The sequence below is a fragment of the Microtus oregoni genome, unplaced genomic scaffold (genome assembly GCF_018167655.1).
Source record: "Microtus oregoni isolate MIOR12 unplaced genomic scaffold, Mior012 000022F_ref0000154, whole genome shotgun sequence".
NCBI classification, from domain to species: Eukaryota; Metazoa; Chordata; class Mammalia; order Rodentia; family Cricetidae; genus Microtus; species Microtus oregoni.
This window is the reverse complement of record NW_024543081.1, coordinates 7,491,373-7,516,799: the sequence shown is the minus strand read 5'-3', so window position 1 is coordinate 7,516,799 and position 25,427 is coordinate 7,491,373. Positions and strand designations below refer to the sequence as shown.

The following is a 25,427-nucleotide window of genomic DNA, read 5'->3' as shown; positions in this document are numbered from 1 at the left end:
CTACCTGCCCCTTGTCTCTCTAGGGCAATTAGATGTCCTTTGTGCTGAGAGCTTGGTCTTGGGGTGTCCTGGGAGAACACCAGCCCGTTCAGTCAGTCTGTCAGAGTGCTCACACTGGTCATTTTTGTACGTCTGTTGTTCTTGCTCCACTGATTAGCCGGTGCATCTCTGAAAACAACTTTCTCTTTGCTCTCTGGTTGCCTTGAGGTGTGGTTCCCGTGGGAAAAGCTGGATACACGGATTTCCCCGCCTTGTGTCACAGTTTTGAATATGAATAGAACATTTCGCCTGAGACCAGAGGGGTGCCTGCTCCGCTGGGTGTTTTAGAACTGTGTCATCAGAAGCCCCGGGAACAAACTGTGATCATGACCTGTGTATGCAATTATAGTCCTGCCTCTGGGCTCTAGACGCCTCAGCCTTGACTTCTCAGCCTGCTCACAGTAGGACAAGTTGTTCGAGCCCCCTCACAAACACTTCTCACCCTGCTGCTGGCATGGACCATCTTTCAAGGCAGTTCTGGCTCTTTTCAGTAGAAGTCATCCTTACAGGACAACTGAGGATTACAGGGTCCTCACCATAGCTGGCAGCCTTCATGCCTTGGCCATTACAGTCACCAGGGCTTGGGAAGTTTGAGTCCAGACTCTGAAGGAGCAGACCTCTAGGACTCCTGGGTGGCTTTTGGACCTCAGGGAGTCTTTACTGTGTCTTCTACTCATGACAGTTGGTTCTCAGAGGCAGGCAGCACCATCTTACTCAGTTGTTTCATCTCACTATGGTATATGCAGGTCTCAGGAGGTAGAGGCAGGAGGACCGTAGGATTGGAGGCCATCCTGGGATACAGAGCTAAAGACTGTCATAACAAACACCAAAATCTACAAACACCCTAGTGTGGCAGTGCACACCTTTAATGCCAGCTCTCAGGAAGAAGAGGTGGTTGTGAGTTAGAGGCCAGCCAGAGCTACACAGTGAGAGCCTGTCTCAGAAATAAACAAAGTGCCAGGGTCACCACCAACCTTGGGACCACTGAGCCAGTCTGTGTTGGGTTATGCTGGCTTTGCCCCCATGAGGAAATGTCACTACGGAATTATCCGTTCCTCCATTGGAATGCCACTTGCAAGGTTCCTCCCGCTTTATGGTCCTGCCATCAAGGAGAGCAGGGCCAGCTTCATTTGTTCCTCCCACTCCCGATGTTTATGGAGATCGCCTTTGTTTTGCTTGAATTTATTTTGACTTTATTTCAGACTTGGAGGAAAGTTGCAAAAATAGCACAAAGCATTTCCATGTGCTCTTCATGCGGTTATTTCCTTTCCTCAAAGGGCAGCTCTTTGCCACACGTGTTTGTCAGTCGTTCCTAGCCGTCAAGCTCCCCTTCCCACCATCTAGCTGTCTATATGTTTATATATATATGCATGTGTGCGCCCACCCATTTGTTTACCTCCCACCCACGTGTCCATCCAGCTCTCATCTGTCTGTCCATCCTCCCACATATGCATCCATATCCCCCCACGTATCCATCTCTCTTTCATCTGCCTACCCATCTCTCCACCCACACGTCCGTCCGTCTCCCTCCACCTTTCCATCCATATACCTACACATCTATCTGTCTCCTACTTACCCATTAGTTCTCCCACCTACAGATCCATCTATCTCACACCCAGTCACACATCTATCCACCCACATCCATCTCTTGCCCACCCACCCATCCACCGATCCATCTCTCATCCACCTACCCATCTATCCATTCATCCATCTGCCCAGCTATTTATATGTTTTTTCTGAGCTGCCTGATGGTCTGTTTCAGATGCAGTGCTTCTGAGTTTCAAATACTCTGCCGTGTTCCCTAAGAGCAAGGCTATTCTCTTTCTCTAGCCACAGTGTGCAGTGATCAAAGTCAGGAAATAATGTTGCTACGCTATTATCTGGTGTGAACCTCACCATTGTCTTATTAATGTTCTTTATAACAAAAGAAATTTCTGGTCACAAGTAGCCTTTCGAGGCTCCTTTTCTCGGCATGCGAAATAGAGTGGGCTCGGGTTTAGATGTCTGCTGTTGCTTAAAAGAGACTCGGATCATGTGGTTTTTGCCTTGAATGTCACAGACATGATGGTGTTTCTTCAGTGCCGGTCAGGAGGGACAAGATATCATCTCATCTCATTCTGCAATGCCAAGAGTTCCTTGTCAAATTAAATTCTTGTATCTATCTAAAATTACTGCGCTGGGGGCGTAGCTCAGGGGCAGAAGGCTTGCCAAGCATGCTCAAGGGAGGCTCTGGGTCCCTTCTGCAGTGCTGGGGGAGGGGGAAGACACTCAGTCAAATAAAATAAATAAAAAGAAAATGTTTACAGTAGCATAAGTCTGTGGTCCCAGCACTAGGGAGGCTGAGCCAGGAGGTCCCCTGAGCCCTGGAATCCAACGTCACCCCGGGTAACGCAGTGAGACCCAAACTCAAAAGCAGGCAACACTGGATGGCTTATCTGGCTGCATTATCAAGTTATATCCAGAGAACTTGGGTCCCCTCCCATCCTCTCTGGTGTTCTGATTGTCTTCTACATTACCAGCTCCTTTACTGGTTTTTGTGTTTGGTCATACCTTCCCCTGTACATAAATGTTAGCACACTTGTGTTCTGTTCTGGCAGTCACTCTAGGCTGGTACCAGAGATAATCAATCCCTGGTCTGTTTTCTGTCTGTGTCTCTAGTCAGGGTGTGGCTAATCTCCTGGTCGCCTGTTGGTGACTGATTATACCATCCTGAGCCTTCTGTACTGGGTGTTAGTAAGATGCAACTCTTCCCAGGCCATTTGCACCTTGTGGATGGGGTGGGACCTATTTTTATACCCCAGGCTTGATGTCTTGGGAGTGGTGGGTGCTGAATGACTGAAGAAATCACAGGAAAGCCTGGCAGAGGTGGAGTTTGCACAGAGAAGCCTGTGCCTCCTCCTCCAACATGGCATCCATCACATTTCCCAGGGTAATACAGTGTTATAGAGTCTGGAGACACACAAATACGTTTCGGTTGTCACTCAGCCTATACAGCGTGTGCTGGCCTGATCATTCCTATTCCTCTTGGTCTGCAGGGGAAATACCATGTGCAGGGTGGAGAGAGCTGTAGACTGGCCTTGAGACCTAAGCTTCCAGCTCTTATTTCCTCCTTTCCCTGGCAGCTCAGCTTGAGCTGTTTAGGGCCTTGGCTCTATCCATAAGTGCCTAAGTGATTAGTGTTCAAATTCTATTTAACTCTCGGCTGTACTCTCTCTCTGACAACAGGCTGTCTTTCTTCACCGAGGAGAAAAATAGCCCAAGTGCACAATAGGTTTCTTCGGTGATTAAATATTGAAGGGTACAGATGTTCCCAGGAGGAAGTGACATGCGATGGAGAAGGTACACCGAAATGTACCTTAGCTACAGCCCACGGCAGGGGCCTGAGCTTGTTAAAGACCTAAGTGACTGAATGGTGTCCATTTGCAGCGAGCCTGACATGCGTTGCACTGGACTGTCACTTGTTGGACACAAAGGCGTCTCTTCCAGGGCTTCTGTAACTGAGTGTTTATTGTATTTATCGATCTCTCGCTGCATGCAGGCTCTGGGAAGCAGGATTCGCTGTTGTCGTAAAGCGTGCACATAGCCTCCACCCCAGAGCAACTCAACATGGACATGGATTTTGGCGGGGAAAATGCTTCAGGCCTTTCAGGGGCCTCCTGGTTTGGGGGTTGGGCTGCAGAGCTTCTGAGTTGATATCTCCCTGGGGTCACTTCTGCTGACACCTCTCTGATCAGGTTCGAGGCGACTCCCCTAGGGGCTGTGCTTTGTTTCCTGGTCACTGCCACCTATACAGTTGAGTAAGTGGGTTCCCAGTGGAGGGAGCCAGTGGATAGCAGTGATTCCTGAAGCATGTGACACGGAGGGAGGGGGCCTTTGCTCCATAGCCCTTGATACCCCTGGCAGCCCCCTTCCTGCTCAACACATGGGGGCCAGAGTGACTGACTCCTGCCTGATTTACAGAGGAAGCTGGTTGGGAGGCAGGTGGTGGCCACTTACCCTTCAGGGCATGATGGGTGGATCTTGCACACAGGGAGGTCTGGGGTGGCTGATCCAGGTGATTAGAGGTGAGCAACCTGCTTCACTGTCGGTCTTGGGAAAGCAGAAGGCCTGGGAGCCACATGAGTGCTGCCAGTGTTTTGAAGAGTTGAGGCAGCTTTGAAGCCAGCCAGAGACAGAGCTAGTATATCCCTGACAAACGTGCCTGGGCCCACTCCTCCAGACCTGGGCCTGCAGGTATTAGCTGGGGGGCCTGGCCTCCTACCTCTACCTCCTCTTGTAAGGTAAGTGCTGTGGATCTCAAAGATAAGCCCCAGGGACAGAGCCTGGATGGGTCTGCATCTGTCCCTAGTGTGGAGTGGAGCCAGTGGGAAGAAGTCAGGGCTGAAATGGGGACAGAAGGCTGAGATGAGCTAGACGCAGCCCTATACACATTTTTCCAGAGAAAAAGATGAAATTGACCCCTAAGAAAAAATTAAAGATCTGACCCATTAGGTCCAACAGCTTCATATTTCTGTCTGTGGACATGACTTAGTGCTTTTCTAACATATGTGAGGCCCTAGGGTCTGTACCCAGTACCATGGTGGGGAGGACCCACAACCTTTGCTTTTCTAGATCATTTCTGTTGCCTAGTAAAATATACTCTGAAGTCTTCATGGCAGTTGACATAAGTGACCCTAAGACTTCTCATTGCCCAGGATAGAAGTTTTTTAGTACAGAGGCTGAGCCACTCACCAAACCCCTGGCTCCTGCCTGTAGCTCATATTTCAGAGGAAAAAATTGAATACCTTGTTGCCATTCCTAGGGCTAATGGAATCCTGTAATATTCGGTCGAGATGGTGAAGTCATATGTGCTCATCTTTGGTGTCATGCTGAGGGCTCCCTGTCCCAGGTCTAGCAGGGTGCCTTGGGCAATGACAGTTGATGTTCACCGGGGTGTTCTATCAGGTGCCACTGTCCATCTCTGTGACCTCCTTTTGGACTCCTGCTCCATGAGCACAGTGTCAGCTCCCAGGGTTATGAGAGGGTGTCATCCTATCCACTGGATGGCATGACCGACGGGGTCCTGTGTTTGCATTGAGAGAGAAGTCACTTGGGCTAGCAACCTTCTATCCTTCACTGCTCCCACTGGTCCCCTGGGGGAGCCTTATCTGGCATGAGGGGTGTGTGGTTTAGCCCCGTGGGAGGCAGCTATTCATATTGGTGTCCACCAACTGGACTTTGTAGGAGGTAGAGAAGGCAGCTGCTGCTTCATCTGTATGATCCAGAGCCTGGCAGCTGCAGGGTGCTCAGTACACATCTGGGTGACTGGCTGGGTGACTCAGCAGATCTCTGGCTGATTCAACCAGTGCTGAGCACATGGATGGAATGGCGGACAATGGGATGAGTGGATAGATGGATGGAGGTGCTGCCCCACCCCCAGGCTTGCCTTTCTGCACATCCTGTGGGACCTTACTAGCACCTCCCAATGCCGTTTTCCAGTGGTGTTTGGTCCCAGGCATAGTTTCACCTACTGCCTTGGCTCCCAAGCATGTATACCCAACCAGAGCCTCTGGGCTCATCTCCCCTTGCTGGTGATGGGAAAGTCCTACCTGACCTCCTGCCCATACTAAGCAGAAATCCGGTATCTAGTAGTGAACTTGATGTTCTGAGAAAGTTTGCCTGCTGGTCCATGGTTGGAGGGACGTATCCACAGGATGTGGAGTGGATGGAACAGACACTTAAATACAGTTGTGTATTTGGATTTTTGTATATTTGAATACCACATGTGTACCTGGAACCCATGGGCCAGCAGTGGGTATTAGATTCCTCAAACTGGAGTTACAGATGGCTGTGAGCCACCGTGCATTTACTGGGACTCAAATCTGGGTCCTCTGGAGTAACAGCCAGTGCTCTTAGGCATTGAGTCATCTCTCCAGCCTTTGCCCTTCGCCTTCCAGACCTTAGGGCAGACACTTTTGAATATTCACATCTCAGCCCCGTGCTAGCCAGGTCCTCCAAGTCCAACTCTTGAGCATCAGAGGCAGCCTGCCACCCCAGTCCCCCATCTCATACTGAAGGGCCGTGATGGGTGGGTCTGGAAGCCAGACATTCTGAGCAGTAGTTCTTCCTAGAAACACATTTCTTTAATATTAGTAATATTATTATTATTATTATCATTTTGCATCCAGAAAGGAAAAAAAAAACCCCAGGGCACCACCCTAGTCCCGTAGCTGACTCCCTCCACTCAGGAACACGCCAAGCCCAAGCAGCCTGTCATGTTAGAATGTGAAACATCTAGAACTTGGCCGCACGCTGCCTGCCTGCAGAACATTAAGCTTGGCGCTGACAGTTCATCATGCAGTAAATACCGCCTCCGTGCAGAGCAGCGGACAACGCGGTGATAGTGAGCGCTAGGAAAACACGCAGGTGGACACGGAGAGCCAGGGACCCCTGAGTGGAGTGACCTGGGGGAGAGAAGAGCTTACCACAGCTGCTTCTCTGTCTGGGGCTGATGGCGAAGGAATGCCCTGAGCTTGGGAGGTGACTTGTACCCAGTCCGTTGGGGAGGATAAGGCACCATCTTTTAGAAAGATCCTCCAGGATATCTGGAAGGGTAAATTGGGAGCAATCTGTTCAGGTGCCCAGGTGTGCAGCCCAGCCTGCAGATACAGCTTTCTCTTTCCCTCTGGGTGGCTTCTCTCCCTGTGTGTGTGCTCCAGCTGGGTGGGAAGAGATATTTTATTTAAGGCTTATCATTTGATTTTTTTTTTTTTTACCTCTGGCTGAGGCTGGGCCTGTTGCATCTTGTGCCAAAGGGACTCCTGCTTGAGAGATCTGCTTTTACAGTTTTAAAAATAGCTTTGAAGTTGTTTTTCTTCCCTGTGGGCCAGGAGCCATGGAGGCTGCGCAGCCTGGGCAGGCTGTGACCATGGGCTGAATTGAGTATCTCCTCTATGTCCCCTTGAATCAGCACACTAAGAGGGAAGACATAGGTTTCTTTGGGGTCAGAGGTCCATAAATGACCTGCCCTTTGCCTTCTAGACCCTGGGGAGACCACAGTCTGGATGAAGTGGGGGGAACAGGTGGCCCAGCTGTGCCAGGCTCCCATAGTCAGCTGTGCGCTGCTAGGCATACTTTACTGATCAGGTCCCTCTGGCTTCAGGGGCACACATTCTTAAGTTCACTTTGCCTCTTTGCTTTGGCGATGTCTGGCAGTCTCCACATGAGGTTGGGTAGGGGGATCGGAATGTCTCTTCCTTCTTAGGGTCCCTGAAGGTTGCTATCACAGATGACCTGGCATTTTTAGACCCATGTAGATGTAATGGTGTACCTCGACACAGAAAGAGTCCCCTGGCCTTCTCTCTCCTCCACATGCGTTTTATGCGGGTGGGAATTGGGGGTGGCTCTTGTCCCCCAGGGACTGTCCCAGTTCCCTCTGGTCTTCTGCACCCAAGTCATCTTGCTTGTCTTCCTGCTAACTGGGTTGCTGGTTTGCTTGCATGGCTGTTGTGTGAGCAGAAGTCTAGAATTGGGACTTCTAAATTGTGACACTGAACCCTTCTTTTGAGATACACCCTTGGAACTTAGAAATTTTGGGGACTGACTCATCCTCAGCAGCTGTTCTCACTCCCCAGCCTTTTTTAGGCTCCATGGCCATCTCTGCACCCTGGGTCATTCAGGGGCCCTGAGAAGGAAGTGCCTGGAGTTGGTTATGGCCGGTACTGGGCATGTAAGAAAAGCTGGACCCCGGGCTAGGGGCTGTGCCACACCATTGGTGGCATGCGATAAGCTGTCTCACAGCTGTGCAGCATTGACTCTGTGGTCTAATGTGCCAGGCTGTGGCTTTTGCCTAAATCCTCACTTGTGACTTAGACACAGGCCCTCTATGGCTTCTTTGCTTGACTGAGCCTATGAGAGCCCCCTGTGGAACCTGGGGGACAGGACAGTCAGCCACAGCCTGGCCTCTGAGTTTGTATACATCTCTGTCCTTTGACAGGGGGCGTAGGAGAGCGGGTATCTTCCTATTTTACAGCACAGGGTTATGTGAGCATATTTTAGGATGACATACCCACTGCTGCTGGTGATGATGCCCTGTTCATTGGACTCTTTCATCACTGGGTGTTGAGAGAGTCTGTGTAAGCATTCATTGCCTGAACCGCCTTGGTAGGTCACTGAGGAGTCCTGCCTCTGTTTGGGGGGACATAATTGGAGATGACAAGAGAGTTAAGATGGGAGGACTTTTCCAGTTGTGGGGAGTCCCTGCACCCAGGAAGGCCAATATGCCCACCAAAGGAAGGCTTCTTGTTTTGTGATGTTCAGAATGCTTCGAGGCCAGAAAGTCCTCTGTGGGCCTCAGTCTGCTGGGGACCCCTTTGCCCTGTATCATTATCTCAGGGGAGAACATGGTAGCTAGAATCTCGATTTCCCCAAGAGAATTCAGTTCCTCATCCCTGGAGCCTGCGCATGTGACCATTCCTTGGCGAATGCGACTGAGTTGTCAGTTTGAGATGTGCAGATCCAAGATTCTCTATGGGTGCAGAGCAATCGCAAGGAGGAAGCTGGGGGTCAGGTGGAGTTGGGTCAGCATGAAGTCACTGCTCTTTGGGAGTCACCAGCCAAGCAGAGTGTTCCTCTGGAAGGCAGAAAGGATGCGATGTGACCAGTCTTTCCACCAGCCTCCAGATGGATTGGCCCATTGACGCTTCTGTTCTAGCCCAGAACACCTGTTGGATCTCCTGACCTTTCAACCTGTAAGATAGTGTCTTTTGTGCTAAGCCAGAATGTGATGTTAGCAGCCACAGGGAACGAATACTCAGATATTCAAGGGACTCCATCATCACATCCTTCATTCTATGGGAGAGCTTCATTCCCCTCCCCCTGCCCACTAAAGGATCAGGGGCCACATGGTCTCCATGATCTGTCTTGGATGGGTCCAGCATTGTCGAACTCTGAACAGTGAGGGGGGAGGGTATAGTAGAGCTAAGCAAACCCCAGAGTCATGGCAGTGACAGACTTAGAATATTGGGTATCCAAAATAAAGGCGGGACTGCTAACAAGCCTCAATCAGAATTCCAAGGCAGAGACCCTGAGGACGGAGGCTGGCTGCCATGACCGACTCCATTCCACGGGGAGGCTGGGCCAGGATGGCCTTACAGGCAGCCAGCTCAGCGCTTTCTGCTTGGCAGGCAGTCAGCCTTCCCTTGCACCTCCTCTAAGAGAGGAGCAGGAGAAACGATGACTGGGTGTATATTGTCTTTGTTCTGTGGAACGACGGCCAGGCACTGTGCTGCCTCTGACCTAAATGTGTCACCGTGGGGTGGAAGCTGGCCCACATTACCAGACACCGGGCCTCAGCATTTAAGTTGCAGAGAGAGGCCTTTGTAGGGAGCCATTAGCCGAGGGAGGACGCGAAAGGCTCAGAAATCCAGCTCATTCTACATGCTTAGCTCTCTGCACCACTGGGAAAAGGTGCAAAAGCCTCTGGAGCTCTGCCAGGAACAGACAGGCTGACTTGCTAAATTGGCAAGGGCTGCAGTGTACCTGCCCCTGCAGCTGAGCCTCTAATGGTTGGGGAGGGCAGCTGATGTGGGGAGCTGGGTTACAGAGGCACAGCGTAGAAGAAGCAGTTGTCTGTCCTATTACAGGGCTGAGCTTTCTGCCCCTGGGATCCTGGGAGGCTAGAGGTATTTGTCAGGGACACACTAAGAGGTCCTCAGCTCCTCTAAGGGGTTGCACACATGTCCTCCCACACTGGCAAGAACGTCCCCGTGCATCCCCCTCACCTTGGGAAGGGATCTTGGGATCTGTCTCAGCAGTGCTAATGGCCGCTGTTGGCTGATCATCTGCCATGAGTGGAACATGGTGGTGAGCCTTCATCATTTAGTGACACTGGGAAGACACAGACCTTCAGGGGAGGCCAATTAAGGAAAGCCCAATTTCCTGTTCCTGGCTGAGCAGCCTGCAGAGGAGGGAGGGAGGGAGGAAGGGAGGGGAGAGAGAGAGAGAGAGAGAGAGAGAGAGAGAGAGAGAGAGAGAGGCTTTGATCTTCACATGAGCTGGGATCCAAGAGGCCACAGGGTGGTGAAGATGGCGGGGCATCAGGTGACCAGGCAGGAAAGTATCAACCCCCCCCAGTCTCAGCCCTCCACCCTCAGTCTCCCCCACCCAGCAAGGCCAGTGATGTAAGGTTTCCCAGATCTGTTTGTCCTATACTGGAAGCATTGTCTGTATAGAAACAGAGATGGGACGTAGGGGTGTTCCAGGAAGAGTCTGCTCACACATCTGGTTCTCTTAATTGTTTTTTTAAGATTCAGTTATCATTTTTATATGTACCTGTACATCAGCTTGACACAAGCTAAAATCATCTAAGAGGATGGAACCTTAATTTAAAAAAAAAATGCCTCCGCAATATCAGCTGTAGGGCATTTTCTTAATTAGTTATTGTTGAGGAAGGACCCAGCCCATTGTGGGTGGGGCCATCCCTAGACTGGTGACCCAGTGTTCTATAAGATAGCAGGCAGAGCAAGCCATAGGAAGCAAGCCAGTAAGCAGCACCCCTCCATGACCTCTACATACACTCCTGCCTCCAAGTTCCAGGCCTGTTTGAGTTCCTGTCCTGCCTTCCTTCAGTGATGGACTATGATGTGGAAGTGTAACCCATAAAAATCCTTTCCTCCTCAACTTACTTTCGGCTATAGTATTTCATCACAGCAATAGAAGTACGTGTGTGCCTGTGTGAGCTTATGCACACCACATGAGTGCTGGTGCCCAGAGGCCAGAGGGTATCTTCCTCCCTGGGACTGGTGGCTGTGAGCTCTCTGATGTGGATCCTGGGAACAGAACCCGGGTCCTGTGCAAGAACAATAAGTACTCTTAACTGCTGGCCCATCTCCCCAACATTTCCACCCGCTTTTTAAAAAAGATGTATTTCCATACCTGGTTCTTGAGCTGGCTATGTACAGTTCTTGATTGCCTGATTGCCTGCCCTGAATTGGTTGAACCAGGTAGATTTCTACCTTGGAGAGAAAGCTCATTGGTCCATTCAGTGGAGGCTAGCAGATGGTTGGTCTATCCACCTGTCATTCAGTGAGCCCCAGTATATCTTCTGCTGTGTCTCCCCCAGGCTGCAGGAGAGGCCAGGCAGCTGAGAGTTAGGTCCTGTGCAGGGAGTCTCCTGGCCTGTTCATCTCAAGTGATCATACAAACTCTATGTTGCTAAGAGACCCAAACTCTCTTAGCTTTCATCCATCTCTGTGACCCTCTCAGGGAAGGGGCTAGACCAACATGGTCTCCCCTTGCATTATAGGCAAGGCTCTGCCTACTAGGAGTCCAGGCAGACAAGGGCTAGCATCTAGGCCTACCCAATGGGCCTATTCATATGCCTGAGGCCGCTCTGCAGGTCCCACCTAGATGTGTGCTCTGGGCAGCATATCCTCCCCAGTTAGTGTCCCGGAAACCTCTGACAGAGGCTAAGGCATAGGAACTCAGTGAGTGTCTACCACTGAAGCTGTGTGGAGCTTGGTCCTCACAGCTGCACCAAGAGGCAAGGGGGGATTGAGGCAGCCTTGCCTTACAGTCAGGGTTAACAATGGGATGGGTAGGGTGCCCTGTGAAACCTACGGCTTCTGGGCTGAGGACCCCAAAAGTCCAGAGCCCTCTGCTGCCTCTGTGGGCAACAAGTGTCATGGACAAGACTCTTAGCACCCCAATTCTTCTGTGTCAGTGTCCCCAGGAATCCCAGTACAAGACCAGGGTCAGAATGCTTGACGTCTAGGGCCCTGGCAGTGCTGTATACATGTGCCCTTCGAATGATCAGGGCCTTGGCCCCTTTGGAATTCACATCGTCCCCATTCTCTATCACTGCCCTCTTCTAGGCCCTGGCCAGTCAGTCCAGCATGTGTATCCCTGTAACCAAATCACCTGTTTACGGTGCTAGGCTCTCACTGAGCTGTCTGTCCCCACCTATCATCCCTTTACTGCATCCCTGACATCTTGAGCTGGCTGGGCCCTGCAACTGAAGACAGTGGTAGTCAGGTCCTCCCTCTGGAATCTTCTGGGATAGCGGGGTGGAGTCAGAGAAGCCTATGAATGGTTTGGAGATAGGCTCATGTCTTGAGTCCTGATCTTAGGAAGGCCGTCCTTGCTGTGTCCTTCTCCAAGGGCTTCTCCAGGTGGTCTCTGGCAAACCTCACTCAGAACCCCAAGGAGTGTCACAACCTCCCATCCCTAAAGTATTACCCTGCCTGGCCAAGTTAAGGGAAAGTGTGCAAATGTCTCTCTACACGTGTGACAGATCATGGAATACCGAGGGTGCCTAGTGAGCAAGCAATCCTGGTTCCATCCTGCACCGTGTCTTTGCCCTGTAGGGCAAGGTCAGCAGGCTGAAGGGACCTCTGTCCCTCTCTAATTGAACCCTACCCTCACTGCTCCTAGATGGCTGTTTCTGTTCCTCTGTCCCTTTCTGCTAGGATTCAAGACTGCCCAGAGCAGGGCCAAGGGCCATCAGTCAGGACTCCCTCCTGGGGGAACCGAGCACAAAAAGTAGTCTATTGAGAGGGATGGTTCTTCACCCCCAGAATCTGATTGCATTAAACTGAGTGATCCTGGGTGTGACCCAAGAAGAGGAATGATGGAATGCTGACTAGGACCCCTCTTTCTCATGCCAGTATGGAAAAATGGAGGGGGTCAAACCTGCACAGTTGTGGGTTGTGACCTGAGTAAGTTCTCATGTACTCAGAACAAGGGGAAATTCTGCCACGACTTTGACCTTATGTTTGGCCTCTGCAGTTTGAGGCCACTGCCCTCCTCAACTCCTCCTTTACCCCCCGAGCTGCCAGGTTTTCTGCCCAACACCCCTCCCCCGGCCATCTGCAGTATGGCCCCTTAGTTTCATGCATGGTTTGATTCTGATCTGACCTTCAGGAGGGTCTTTCCAGGGGTACCCCACCCCCTTCCTAGACCTCTTGCTACCCCTAGGCTCCTCTGCATCGAGGTAGCTTGAGGCTTGCTTGCCTCTGTTCTGCTGATGGCACCTCCTGGCACCTCCTGGAGCCTTTCTGTCACCGTTGTGTTAACCCAGTCACATGGTGGTGTGTGTCTCAGGGTGTCCACGGTGGTGATGGCTGGGCTAACAGGCTTGCATAGTTTTCCTTTGCACCATTATTGAGCAAGGAGGGGTCAGAGAGCTGCTAACATTCTCAAGGCCTGCCGACTGAGCGCTCAACAAACCTGAGTTTGCTCTAGCCCCTTTTGTAGTCGGAACCCATCTGCTGTTTGTGAGGTGGGCAGTGTTGTCAGAGGGAACAGTGGGCATAAGGGCTTATCACTTGGCTCTTCGCTCCACAGAGGAGGAGCTCCGGAAGCTTCGAGAAGAGACCAACTCAGAGATGCTGCGGCAGGAGCTCGATCGGGAGCGACAGCGCCGGATCGAGCTGGAACAGAAAATACAGGAGGTGCTGAAGGCCAGGTGACCCCCACATTGATCTTTTCTTACTACTGTAACGATATTCCTGAAGCTAGAAAAAAGAGGGGTGGATTTAGCTCATAGTTTCAGAGTTTGAAGAACATGGTGCTGGCATTGGTTCAGCCCTGGTGGGCCCTCAAGGTGCCTGATGGGAGTATCTAGGAGAGAGGTAACATTCTGCTGGAGGCTGGGCAGAGTCAAACACATTTAATGACCCTTTGGTGAGAACTGACTAATTCAGGGTCCCAGAGAACTCCATTAATCCCTTCCCAGGGCTGCTCCTTCTACCAGGTGCCATCTCTGAAAGGTCCCCTAACCCCTCCCCCATCAGGCTGTGACCCTTTGAAAGAGAAGCAACAATTTAAGCCACAACATTCACCCCCTCCTTGGTGGGCAGGGCTTCCTGGACCCTCATCTCACATCCCTGACATGGCCATGGGCCAGGAGTGGTGGGAACTAGGCCATCTGAGAAGTCTTGTTCTTGATCACTAAAGGAGAGCCAGGAGAGTTGTATTGCTGGCCTGCTCTGACTCCCCAGGTGTGAGTCCTGCCTGAGCCTGTCCAAGCCACGTTATGGAAAAGTATCTTTCTGGGAGGTGGGGATCAATACACCTAGCACCAGCCAGCCCTATGTAGGGAGCTGACCCAAGAGGGTCTAAAGGTACCAGACCACCATTTGTCCCCTCCAGTCTTGGCTAGAAGATGCTCCCTGACCTGTGGACCCTCTCCGATCCTCTTACTTAGCCCCAAAGGGCTGGATGAGACTGTTGGCCTCTTCTGGGGAATACCCTGACCCTGCTCTGTGTTTTCCTATATTCATTGCCCTTCCCGAGCAGCTGCTGCAGCCCTGCTCAAGCCCTGTGGCCCACACAGAGGCCTCACTGCTTCTGCAGCTCCAATGCAGGGGTCCTGAGCACCCTGCCCTCTCCAGCACCTCACTGCATACCACTTCTGTAAAGCTGCCCACCGAGATCACACCCTCATCTTCACAGGTTCACCCTGTGGGTGATGTTGCCACTTCAGCTTCTGCAAGTGATGTTTATAGGTGACAGCTTTTCCTTGGATAAGTCCTCTGAGCACTTGGTCCCCTGGGCACCTGCAGCCTCCTTACTCATTCACTCTACTGACCATCCTCACGAGTGTAACCTCTGCTTCGACTGCCTCTGGCAAGAGGCTTTTCCGTACAGAGCATCACACAGGTGACAAGATCAAACTATAGACTCTGAGTCCCTCTGCACAACAGCCATAGTGCCACCTAGAAGATAAGGTTGGGGACCCAGAACCCCAGCTTTCCCAACTTGGCATCCACCACCCTTACCCTACTGTACTCTCAACCCCTGTCCCTGTCCCTGCTAGGCCATAGTGAATGACTCTCAGGAATTTGGCACACACACTGCTGTTTCTGGAATACCCCAACTGGACCATGCTTGTCCATGAGGACTGTCTTCCTTGCTGGGATTTGCTCATCGAGTATGAATCACGCTGGTCGTAGTACTCACAGCTCAGTTTCAAGTGCCAGGTTCCTGCATGGTTGCAACCACTTCCTCCCGGGTCTTACGTAGTGCACAGTAGCTGCTCTGAGAAGCCCAGGTCTTGGAAGTGAAGCAGCCTATTTCCTGTCCTGCTATTCTTGGTGACAATTCATATGCTTTATAGCATACGCTGTTAATCAGGCTACCCTGTCCCCCCAGCCCAAACCCCTGTGGCCTGTTTAGAGTTTACCAGGGTTGGGCTCACTATGGGGTCTATTTGGGGAGGAGGACCCTGCCTTACCTTTTAGCCATGGCTACAAGACCAGTATTTCCCACATCAGAGGTCTCAGCTAGAATTCTCCTGGGTTGAACACTGACCTTAGAGATTCAGAAGCTAAATGATGTCTTGTTATACATAGGATGCCTTTTTCCATGCTGCCCCCCCCCCCCAGCTTCCTATGAAGGCCAGGCTACCATTGGTGGTCCTACCAGGAGCACTCAGCTATAGACTGACCCTGTCCTGCTACCATCCCAGCAGCCTCAGCTTCTCTTGCCCACTATCTATCCCCTAACCCCAACCCCACTCTAGGGATCTACCCTCCTCCTTTCTTCCTTAGTGGATGAGCTTGCAGGACCCTGGGTCAGTTCTGAGGACTTAGAGGGGACAACTCAAATGCAGATGAGAAAGGAGCATCCAGGTGTGACCCAGGAAGTATCAATTGAAGGTCCTAGGAAAACCAGGGGCCCCTTCCCTGCCTCATACTGAGGATGGAGAAGGATTTAGGGGCCCCCTGGAAGCCTGAAATTAGAGAGAGAGGGACATTTCCAGGTGGAGCCTTTGTCATTTCTGATCATATTAGTGAGCCGAGTTAGGCGAGAGAAGGCCTGTGTGGGGACATGCAGTGCAAACATCCATACACCACACAACACATGTGCATATATAGCCCACACACTCCACAGATGTCTACCCATGTTCTCACAGAGCCTGGGAACTACTGGCTGTAGGAACAGCTACTGTGTACCTGTGTCACAAGCCAGTGCAGGGGAGATGGTTGACACTCAGACCCCAGCGGAGGGCAAAGCTGGCTAGAGAAACAGAATGGAGATGCCACCCATGGGGCGTGACCCAGGCTGCTGCTGGGGTATAGCTCCGTTAGGGTGCGCAGTTGAAGGTACGTGACTGTCAGAGTCAGACAGGTAGCCAGCTAGACTCCAGGTGAAGGCAGAGCCTGAGGGGGCCAGTAGGCCCAGTAAAGACTATCATGATCATGTGCTGAGCTGGGGCCAGGAAGCCAGGGAGATGGATGACTGGCGTGGCCTAGCTGGAACCCAGCTCAGGGATGTTGGGGTATCATCCAGCCGCGGCCTCGTGTGGTGCTTGATAGAGGGGGTGTGTGTGGTATTCTTGTTAGTGAACTGTTTTCCCCACACTCCAAGCTTAAGGATGAAATAAGCAACTGTGTTAAAATTAATCGGAAAGGTGAACCTCTTGCTTATGAGACGCTGCTTGCCCATTGGAAACTAGAGCGGAGAAAGTACCTTTGTACTTATTGGGCTCTGTCCTCAGCAGTGCTCCAGCCTTCAGGGGTGCTCCAGGGGCCGGCAGATCCCACCTGTCGCTGAAGTTCAGTCCCATGCGGTGTTGCTTCCTGTGTTTGCACTCATAAGCTTTGCCTTTCTCCTGTTTCAGGTCGGAGGAGCAGCCGGCACAGCCTCAGCAGCCGCCGAAGGGACAGAGCCAGGCCAGCAATGGCACAGGCACAGGTAGGCCCCCGGGAAGGAACGGTTCTCTCCCCAGCCAGGCCTCGCCCATGTGGGAATCTCCTGCCGTCAAAACGGGGTTAGCGTCTCTCACTGCGAGCTTGTGACTCATCACGCAGGCTCAGCTCACCCCAAAGGTGATCTCATTTCCTCGCACAAATGTGACATGTTGTCTAGTTTGGTATGGCCTCCCGAGGGGCACCAGAAGGCACACTGGGTACACAACGCCGACTTGGTGACCTGTTCTCTGTGACTGGTCATCGCATGTGGGTACTGGATGGACTCTGGCAGGCCATGGCAAGGAATGCCCTGATCTCCCAGGTACTGCAAGCCAGGTAGGGAGCAAGCCTTTCCTCCTCCCCTAGCTTCCTGACTTAGTGCCCACATCATCTTGTCACGTGTTTCATATTCTAAAGCTGTCCTTCGGAGGAGCCGGAAACTCCATTCTCTGTGCAGTTCCCGTGGGCCCTGGCTGCATCCTCACCAACAGTGTCCCTCCTGTGTGCTGACCAGTCACAAGGCTCCCCTCCCTGTGCCAGTAAGCCTGGCATAAACCATGGCTTAGATCATTGGCTTCAGGCTGCCTGCATCAGGAAGAAGCCTCTCCTAAGGTTCTCCCAGATCCAGCCTCACTGCGCCCACTGGCCGCTGGCCCCAGTGCAGGGTTGGCAGTTGCATTCCCTGGGACATAGCCTCCTTGGGCCATCTGGAGCATCTCTGGCTAGTTCCCAGGCCTAGATGCAGAACCCTTAGCTTGTGAGTCTTGGTTACCAAGTGAGAAGCAGCGCAAGAGACCCTTAGTGCTTGGTGATAGAATTAAGGAGCGTAGGATCAAAAGACCCCAGCTCCTTGGTCCTTCATAGGGCTGATGACCCTTTATTCTCTTGTCAAGGTCAGACCTCGTTTTGTTTTGTTTTTCTATTTTTTAAAAGGCATATTTTTATTTTATGTGTATGAATGTTTTGCCTTCATGTATGTCTGTGTACTGTATGAGTGCCTGGTGCCCCAGGAGGCTAAAAGTTATTAGATCACTTGAAACACTTGTGAGCTGCTGTGCAGGTGCTGGGAATTGAACCTGGAAAAGTAGCTGGTGCTCTTAACCATGGAGCCATCTTTCCAGCCTCCCAAACCTAATCTTGATCTCCATGATCTCCAGGCTTGTTGAACTGTGTGGAGCTATGGCCCTTGGTCACCTTCCAAGACAGGACAGGGGAGGATGTGGCAGGGGAGAGGGACCACACCCTGATTCTGTCACATCCAAGATAAATGAAGGAAATTAGCCATTGTGTGTGTGTATGCCTCAGGCTGTCCCTGAACCTCAGGTGTCAGAATAAAGCACTTAAGGCCTTTCCCTTCCTAGGAGCTAGCCCTGAGGAGCAAGGGAGAAAGCATCCCCTGCCCTGGTTATGGAAGTCCAGCAGGGGTCTCAGCTCTCCCCTCATGGGTTGGCTTCAGAACTAGGTGAAGACTACCCTCTTCAGGCAGCTGACCATGTTCCCTGGATCTGGGGTCCACAAACCACATACCCTGTCTAGTTTGTGTGTGTGTATATATATATATATATATATATATATATATGCACACACACACACACACACACACACACACACACACGGTCTCTCTATGTAGCCCAGGCTGATCCTCTTGCATTAGCCAAGTGCTGAGATTGTAGATGTTCAGCACCATGCCAAGAAGGGATTTACTTCTTCCTTTTCCTCTCCTCCTCCTCTTCCTCTTCTTCTTCCTCCTCCTTTTTTCGGTTTCTTGAGACAGGGTTTCTCTGTGTTAGCTTTGGAGCCTGTCCTGGAACTCGCTCTGTGGACCAGGCTGGCCTCAAAGTCACAGAGATCCGCCTGCCTCTGCCTCACAAGTGCTGGGATTAAAGGCAGCACTGCCTGGCATAGACTAACATTTTTAAATGGCTTTTTGTGTGTTTAAAGGGTTGGAAAAAAACAGAAGGTATTTCTCAGCAAGTGAACCTTCTGTGAGTCCAGTGTCCATAAACAGTCCAGTGGAAGCACAGGCTAGCCTGTCTTTTGACTGATCTTTAGGCTGCCTTTGGCTTCTAGATGAGCTTGCCTGCCCATCTAGATCTACCTGAAAACCTTGTTGGACTGTAATAGAGCCAAATAAGCCTAAAGAATCCCCCCGCCTGGGTAGCCCCAGGGGACACACACTTCTGCCCCTGTTGGCCTGTGTTTTGCTACTTCTGTCCAGGCCGAGTGACCTTGTTTTTATGTTGACTGTTGTCCACTCGCCCTGGGCCCACAACACACCTGATGTGTTTTTTTAAGGTTTAATGGACACATGATATCTGTACCTGTTTGTGGCACCACAGGTGTCTGGTGACCATGCACCCGCCATTTCCACTCTCTTAAATTGTTTCTTAAATTATGGTGGAGCAGCGTCCCCTGCAGGCAATTCCACATCTTGTTTTCTTTTGTTTAGTTAGTTAATTTCTTTTGAGACAATGTCTCTCCATATATAGTTCTGGCAGTCCTAGAACTTGATTTATAGACCAGGCTGGCCTTGAACTCACACAGATGCACCTGCCTTTGTCTCCCATGTGCTGGGACTAAAGGTGTGTACCAACTCACCTGGCATCCACATCTTGTTTTCTTTAGTATGCAGTCGGGGGGCATCAGTGGGCTCAGACCAGACAGCTTTCTCTCTGACTTTCTCCCACTTGGGTTGCCATCTATGGTCTCAGCTGTCCATAAAGAAAGTGAGTGAGACACAGCCAATCACTGTGAGCTCATCCCAACCAGCAGCTTGGTCTCTGGGCCCTGTACCCCAATGCACACACTGGCTGGTCTTTGAGACCTGGCATGGTGAGCCCTGTCAACCACTTCCCAGACGAACCAGAGGTAGACAGGGAGAGTGGGACAGACTGCCATCATGGTCTGACATGGTCTTGACATAAGCCTAAGGCTGCTGGAAAATTGAGACCTGGAGGTTTCTGGGGTCCAGTGTGAGGATGGAGACATGGGTCTTTTGAGGGTCTCTGTGGCTAGGGTGGCTCTGGCCCGCAAGGAGCAGGCCCTTCAAAGGCTTCTCTGGCTGGGTCCCTTCACATCTCGCTCCACAGTGAAACCCTCACTCTAAGCATTTCCCGTTTCCCTACCCAGATTGACATTTTCTGGGAGGTCACATCCGTGGTCCAACTCCCTGGTCAGAAGTTGTGTGGATGCTGCAGTTTGTTCTCTGAGCTCTGCTCCTTCCCACAGACCGCCGCAGTCAGGGACTCTCGTCCCGTATACAGAAATGGTTCTACGAGAGGTTTGGGGAGTATGTGGAGGATTTCCGCTTCCAGCCAGAGGAGAACACAGTGGAGACGGAGGAGCCCCTCAGTGCCCGCAGGTAGGGGCACCTCACCTAGCAGCTGTGTGCTAGGGCCAGGGTCCTACACCAAACTTCAGCATTCCTTCTGAAGTTGCTGCCACAAGCTCCTAGAGGTCCCCTGTGCCCCTGTTTCTGGGGCACCACTTGTGGTTTGTGACAGAAGTCATGTGAGGGCCGTGTGGGCCCAGTGTCCACCCCAGGGGCTGGATTCCTTGATGGTTCATGGTCCTGGTCAGTATACAGTGGCTCCCCTTACCAGACACTCTCATAGACACGGGGGGAGGCTCTGGAGAGTCAGCCCATCCCAAGTGCTCATGAGGTAGACGTGACAGATGGGCGGGCTGGTCTGTTGTGGAGTCACCCCTGCTTTCATAACTCAGGAACGGGCATCAGAGGCACCCAGCATTGTCCTCTGTGTCACTGTGCATGCGTCTCCAGGCCCCTGAGGGACCCAGGTACTTAGACATCCTCCTTACTGCCCATGTGCTAGTGGTGCTTGCACACCGGGCATCCTGACTGAGCTGGTGACTTCACACTGAGCCTTATCTCTCTCCCTCTCTCAGGTTAACTGAAAACATGAGAAGACTGAGTAAGTACTGTGGGCTTGGTGTGGAAGAGAGGAGAGAGGGAAGAGTGGGGGAGGGGAGCTGAACAGAACTCTCCAGACAAACATCTAAGGACAACTCCTCCCCTGTCTTCCCTAAGATAAGCTTGTAGTGCCTGTGCCTGAGCCATTCTACATTCGGGGGCTGATGGGGAACTGAGCTTGCTCAGCATTTAGGGTAGTGGTTCTCAACCATTAATGCTATGACCCTTTAGATACAGTTCTTCATGTTGTGGTGACCCGCCCTCCCCAACCACAAAATTATTTTTGCTGCTACTTCATCACCGTAATTTTGCTACTGTTATGAATCGTAATGTAAATATTTGTGTTTTCTGGTGGTCTTAGGCGATCCCTGTAAAAGGGTCATTTGACAGAGAAAGGGGTCATTACCCACAGTTGAGAACCGCTGATTTAGGATGAAATATGGCTCAGTTCTCTGATACTCCTCGGGCCCCACAGAGTGCAAACAGCTGCGATCCTCACTGCCTCTTCCCATTCCCTTTTTCCTGCTACTTGGGGGCCTGGGCTAGGAGCAGGTGGCATCTCCCTGTGGGAACCATGGTTAATGGTCAGGAAGGGCACGAGCAGCAGGGACCTCCAGCGGATTGGGTCTTGCATCACCAAGCTAGTTTTGCTTCTAGCTAGGTGACCCATATGACCCTGCTCATGTGCTAAGAAGCAGGCCAGCACTGTGCTGACCATTGTTGTCTGTTCTGTCCCCCAGAGCGTGGTGCCAAGCCGGTCACTAACTTTGTGAAGAACCTGTCTGCCTTATCTGATTGGTACTCCATCTACACCTCTGCCATCGCCTTCACCGTGAGTGTTCTCACAGGCTGGGGAGGGCCAACAGCAAGCCTGAACCAGTCTTCCTCATGAGGCCCCCAGACGACAGCCCGCAGGCAAAACTCTCCCTTGGGTTTTGAATGTGCTCAGCCTCAGTTTCTCCATCAGCATTATGGGTGTGTGTAGTGGTCTCAATCTTAGATCAAAGACCCATGGGGACATAATGACTGCTGCCTCTGCATGGCATGTACCTCATTGCTGTGTCCTCAGGAAAAGCCTCTTGGCTCACTGTTGGTTGTGACCAGAGGCTTGGCCACATGGACCCCAGTGGTGGTACCAGGGAGGCTCCTGACAAGGCGTGGTGTCAGAAGGCTGCAGGCGACCCATCTACCTGTTAAAGCCTCCTGGCCAGAAGGAAGCCACAGCCTGAGCACCTTCCAAGGATTCAGAGATAGTGCCCTCCTGAGGAGGAAGCCATCTGTAGGGGTTGCCCAGTTATTCTTACCCTAGGAGGGTCCTAAGACAACCCTAACCTTGGGTCAGACCCTCTGGTTCCCTCCCAGAGACTCACTGCCCACCAGGGAGACAGGCACTTTGTACACTCACAGCTGAAGCTATGAGGGAGGGCTCCCACCCCATCTGGACCTCAAGGTCCTCTTCCCCTGCCCTCCTCACAGATGCTCTGCAAGGCTTCCCTGCCTGAGGTCCTCATGCTGTCTCCCTAAGAGACTTACTCTTGTTTAGGCCCACCTTCTGGCTTTCCCTGTCTGAGTATTACTCAGGGCCTTGGGCTCCATGTGGCAGCTCACCTGCAGTCTGTGGCAGTGGTGAGCCTCCTCAACAGCAGGCAGAACCCACACTGGGGGCAGGAAAGACATTTTTACTGGGCCCTGCCATCCTCTTCTGATCCCTACTCATAAAGGGCAGCCTTCCCACACACTGTCCGACCTTTCTCTTAAACTGGAAGCAGCCTTCCTGATTGCCCCCAACCCACATGCCTTTGTTCAACAACCTGGATGGATGTTTGGGGATCTGGGACTGGTCTCCCTGACCAAGAGTCACCTTATTGCTGGGAAGAAGCAGGCAGGATGCATCTTGTGCTAGACTACTGTTTGGCTGGCCTAACCATGTCCCCGACCTTCCTCCCTCTCCTCCTCAGGTGTACATGAATGCTGTGTGGCATGGCTGGGCCATCCCCATGTTCCTGTTTCTAGCAATTTTGAGGTTGTCCCTCAATTACCTCATCGCCAGGTAGGTGAGCCAGGCTGCATCGCACATGTCCGTGCTGTGTGCCTGTTTCCCATACTGCTGTGTGTAGCCCAGGCTGTGTCATGTACTGCTGTTTGTGTGCTCTGAGAGGCTCTGGATCCTTCAGTGAGCAGACAGTGGGTGGCTGAGCTACAGTATCACCTCCAAGACCCCTCCCTGAGGTGCTGTGTGTTTGGCAGGAAATTCTCCCCAACCCTGGGGTGGGTAGGTAAAGCTACAGGGCTCTGCACCCCATAAACATCCTTGGTTTATGGGAAGAAAGCAGGTAAAGCTGGAATTCACAGTGTAAGCAGCACACACACGCATACTTGTGTGATGGGCGCTTTACTCCACCAAGGCTGAGGAGACCCTTCTCTCTGTTATTCTATGTCCTTACTGAACATCCTGGGGAAGCCCCATCTGGGATGAACCCTTGCCTGCACTCCCGGGTTGGACTTTTTCTGTGCTTGCTCTTAGGAGTGAACCTTAGCTTTTTGCCCTGGCTTGTGAAGAGCCCTTGACTCCAGATTTCATCTCAGCCCCTGAAAGGATTACAAATCCACATACCAGTCCTCTCCATCCCCTTCTGTGCCTGCTGCAGGGATTTATTTGGAAATGATATTTGTAGGAAACACGTTGAAATGCCTTTGAAGGAGTCTAAGTCCCCATTAGTCTCCAGCCCCTAATCACCACTAAGAGGCATTGTTGTTAATAAAACTTTATTAACAGACCAGTCAGAGGGCACAATGAGTTCAAACAAAACAGTGTAGCTACTATAGGCTGATAGCCCCTTATCAGCAATGGCTGCTATTGCATATGCCCCAGCAGAGGGGAAACCAGCATGGATGACCATGACCAATAAGATCTCAGGCAAGCAGCGCAGCTTCAGGACTCTCTTCTAGGTAGCCAGCCCTGAAGGGGCAGAGACCCTTACTCTAGCTGATAACTCAGCTGGAGGCTTGACTTTTGTTCCCCAAAGGTGACACTGTTTTCATGGTTTGGGTGGCTTCTGTTTTTCAGGGGCTGGCGGATACAATGGAGCATTGTGCCAGAAGTGTCTGAAGCTGTGGTGAGTCATGACGGCAAATTGTCCCTTTGTCTTAATCGGTCAGGACTCACAACCTGGGGGCACGCCATGGGGAGTCTAGATGATGATTTCTGCCCCAGCCAGCCATGCCAGCCCTAAGTTCCTGGAGGCTACCCTCACAGACACTCAGCTGTCTCAAGTTTCACTGCCCAGAAGCAGATTGCCCTGTCCATCTGTCCTGGGTGCTGTTTTCTCTCTGGAATTGATGCCAGGGCAAACAGGGAGCTACTATAGCCCCCATACAACCCGCTGGGTGGGGAGGCGGACAGGATGTCACACAAGTCGTTGTGTCTCCATCCTGGGTGCTGGAACGGCTGTCTGGCCCCTGCCTGGTGGGACACTCACACCTGCCCGTTAGCAAGGCCCTGGGTGCTTTTAGACTACGGGGTGCGGGGGTAGCTATGACAGAGGTCACATGGCCCCTCAAATCTGATTATTGGCAGAAGTTTGCTTTAAAAGGACTGTTGGGCCTGTGGGGCAGAGGGAAGCCACCATGCCTGTGGGCACAAGTGACATTCTGTGGGCTACCTAGGGAATGGGGTGGTCTCCAAGGACCTCCTTGGAGGCTCTGGGACTGGGAGACCCTTAGGAGACTCTTATTGAAGCAATAGAGCAGTGGTTCTCAGCCTTCCTAATGCTGCGACCCTTTTAAACAATTCCTCATGTTGTGGTGACCCAACCATAAAATTATTTTCGTTACTTCGTAAGAGTAATTTTGCCACTGTTATGAATTGTAATATAAATATTTGATATGCAAGGTATCTGATATGTGATCCCTGTGAAAAGATCATTTGACACCCCCCCCAGGGGTCATGACCCACAGGTTGAGAACTGCTATAAAGAATCATGTGAACTTTTTACAGACCTGGGCCTTAGTTTCCCAACCTGTCAAGGAGTAGAGGACAATGCTGACAAGACATAGCGTTGGAATGAGCCAGGGCCTTGGTCTGCCACTGTGTCTGCTCGCCCTCTGGGGCCCCACAACCTGCCCATCCTCTGCACTGGGTCAAGGCAGCAAGCACAAGGGGAGATTCCACCCCAAGCCCAGCAGATGTCTTCACATCCAGTCCTCTGACAGTACAGGGACTGCAGTGACCCACAGATCCCTGGGGCCAGGAGCCTTCCTGCTGTTTGTCAGTAATTTTTCTGAACTGTTAAATTTCAGTGGAAAAATTCTCTCTCCCCTTTGACTGAAGGAACCTGCCAAGGAAGATCTGACCGTGTCTGAGAAGTTCCAGCTGGTACTGGATGTCGCCCAGAAAGCACAGGTACCGCTGCTGAGCCTGCCCGTTACCACAGGAGGGGAGACCCCTCACATGGCTGCTGTAGGTGGACCTGAAGTTCCATGCCTGTTCTAGCCGATCAGTCACACTCTGTTGAGGTGGCAGGGGAACGTCTCTGACCTGATGAGAACGGAGCCTTTTGCCACCAGGGCTCAACACCCCTAGAATTCAGGGCTGAGCATTCTCAGAAGTTGGGCTGAACTTGTCTGTTCTGTTATTTCCAGTGGCCTTAACTTTAGACCAAACAACCCCAGACCGGGAGTGACAGTGGCAGGGTTCCGGCAGGTGTGGGCTGTGTATGTCCCTGGAGCCCTCTGGGTGTGTCTGTGTGACTGACAGGTACTCGGGCTTGTGGTCACTGCAGTTT

The 25,427-nt window shown here is 51.8% G+C and overlaps 1 protein-coding gene across 3 annotated transcripts in view; it reads left to right on the top strand.

Annotated features, from left to right (window-relative positions):
- Nucleotides 1-25,427, top strand: part of Gramd4 (GRAM domain containing 4) — a 77,539-nt gene that overhangs the window by 44,196 nt on the left and 7,916 nt on the right. For all 3 annotated transcript variants that reach the window (XM_041672390.1, XM_041672391.1, XM_041672389.1), the window contains exons 4-11: nt 13,363-13,483; nt 16,643-16,716; nt 19,941-20,073; nt 20,619-20,644; nt 21,384-21,475; nt 22,602-22,693; nt 23,711-23,759; nt 24,974-25,045. In XM_041672390.1, the coding sequence (XP_041528324.1) occupies nt 13,363-13,483; nt 16,643-16,716; nt 19,941-20,073; nt 20,619-20,644; nt 21,384-21,475; nt 22,602-22,693; nt 23,711-23,759; nt 24,974-25,045 (659 nt within the window). The remainder of the gene's footprint in view (nt 1-13,362; nt 13,484-16,642; nt 16,717-19,940; nt 20,074-20,618; nt 20,645-21,383; nt 21,476-22,601; nt 22,694-23,710; nt 23,760-24,973; nt 25,046-25,427) is intronic.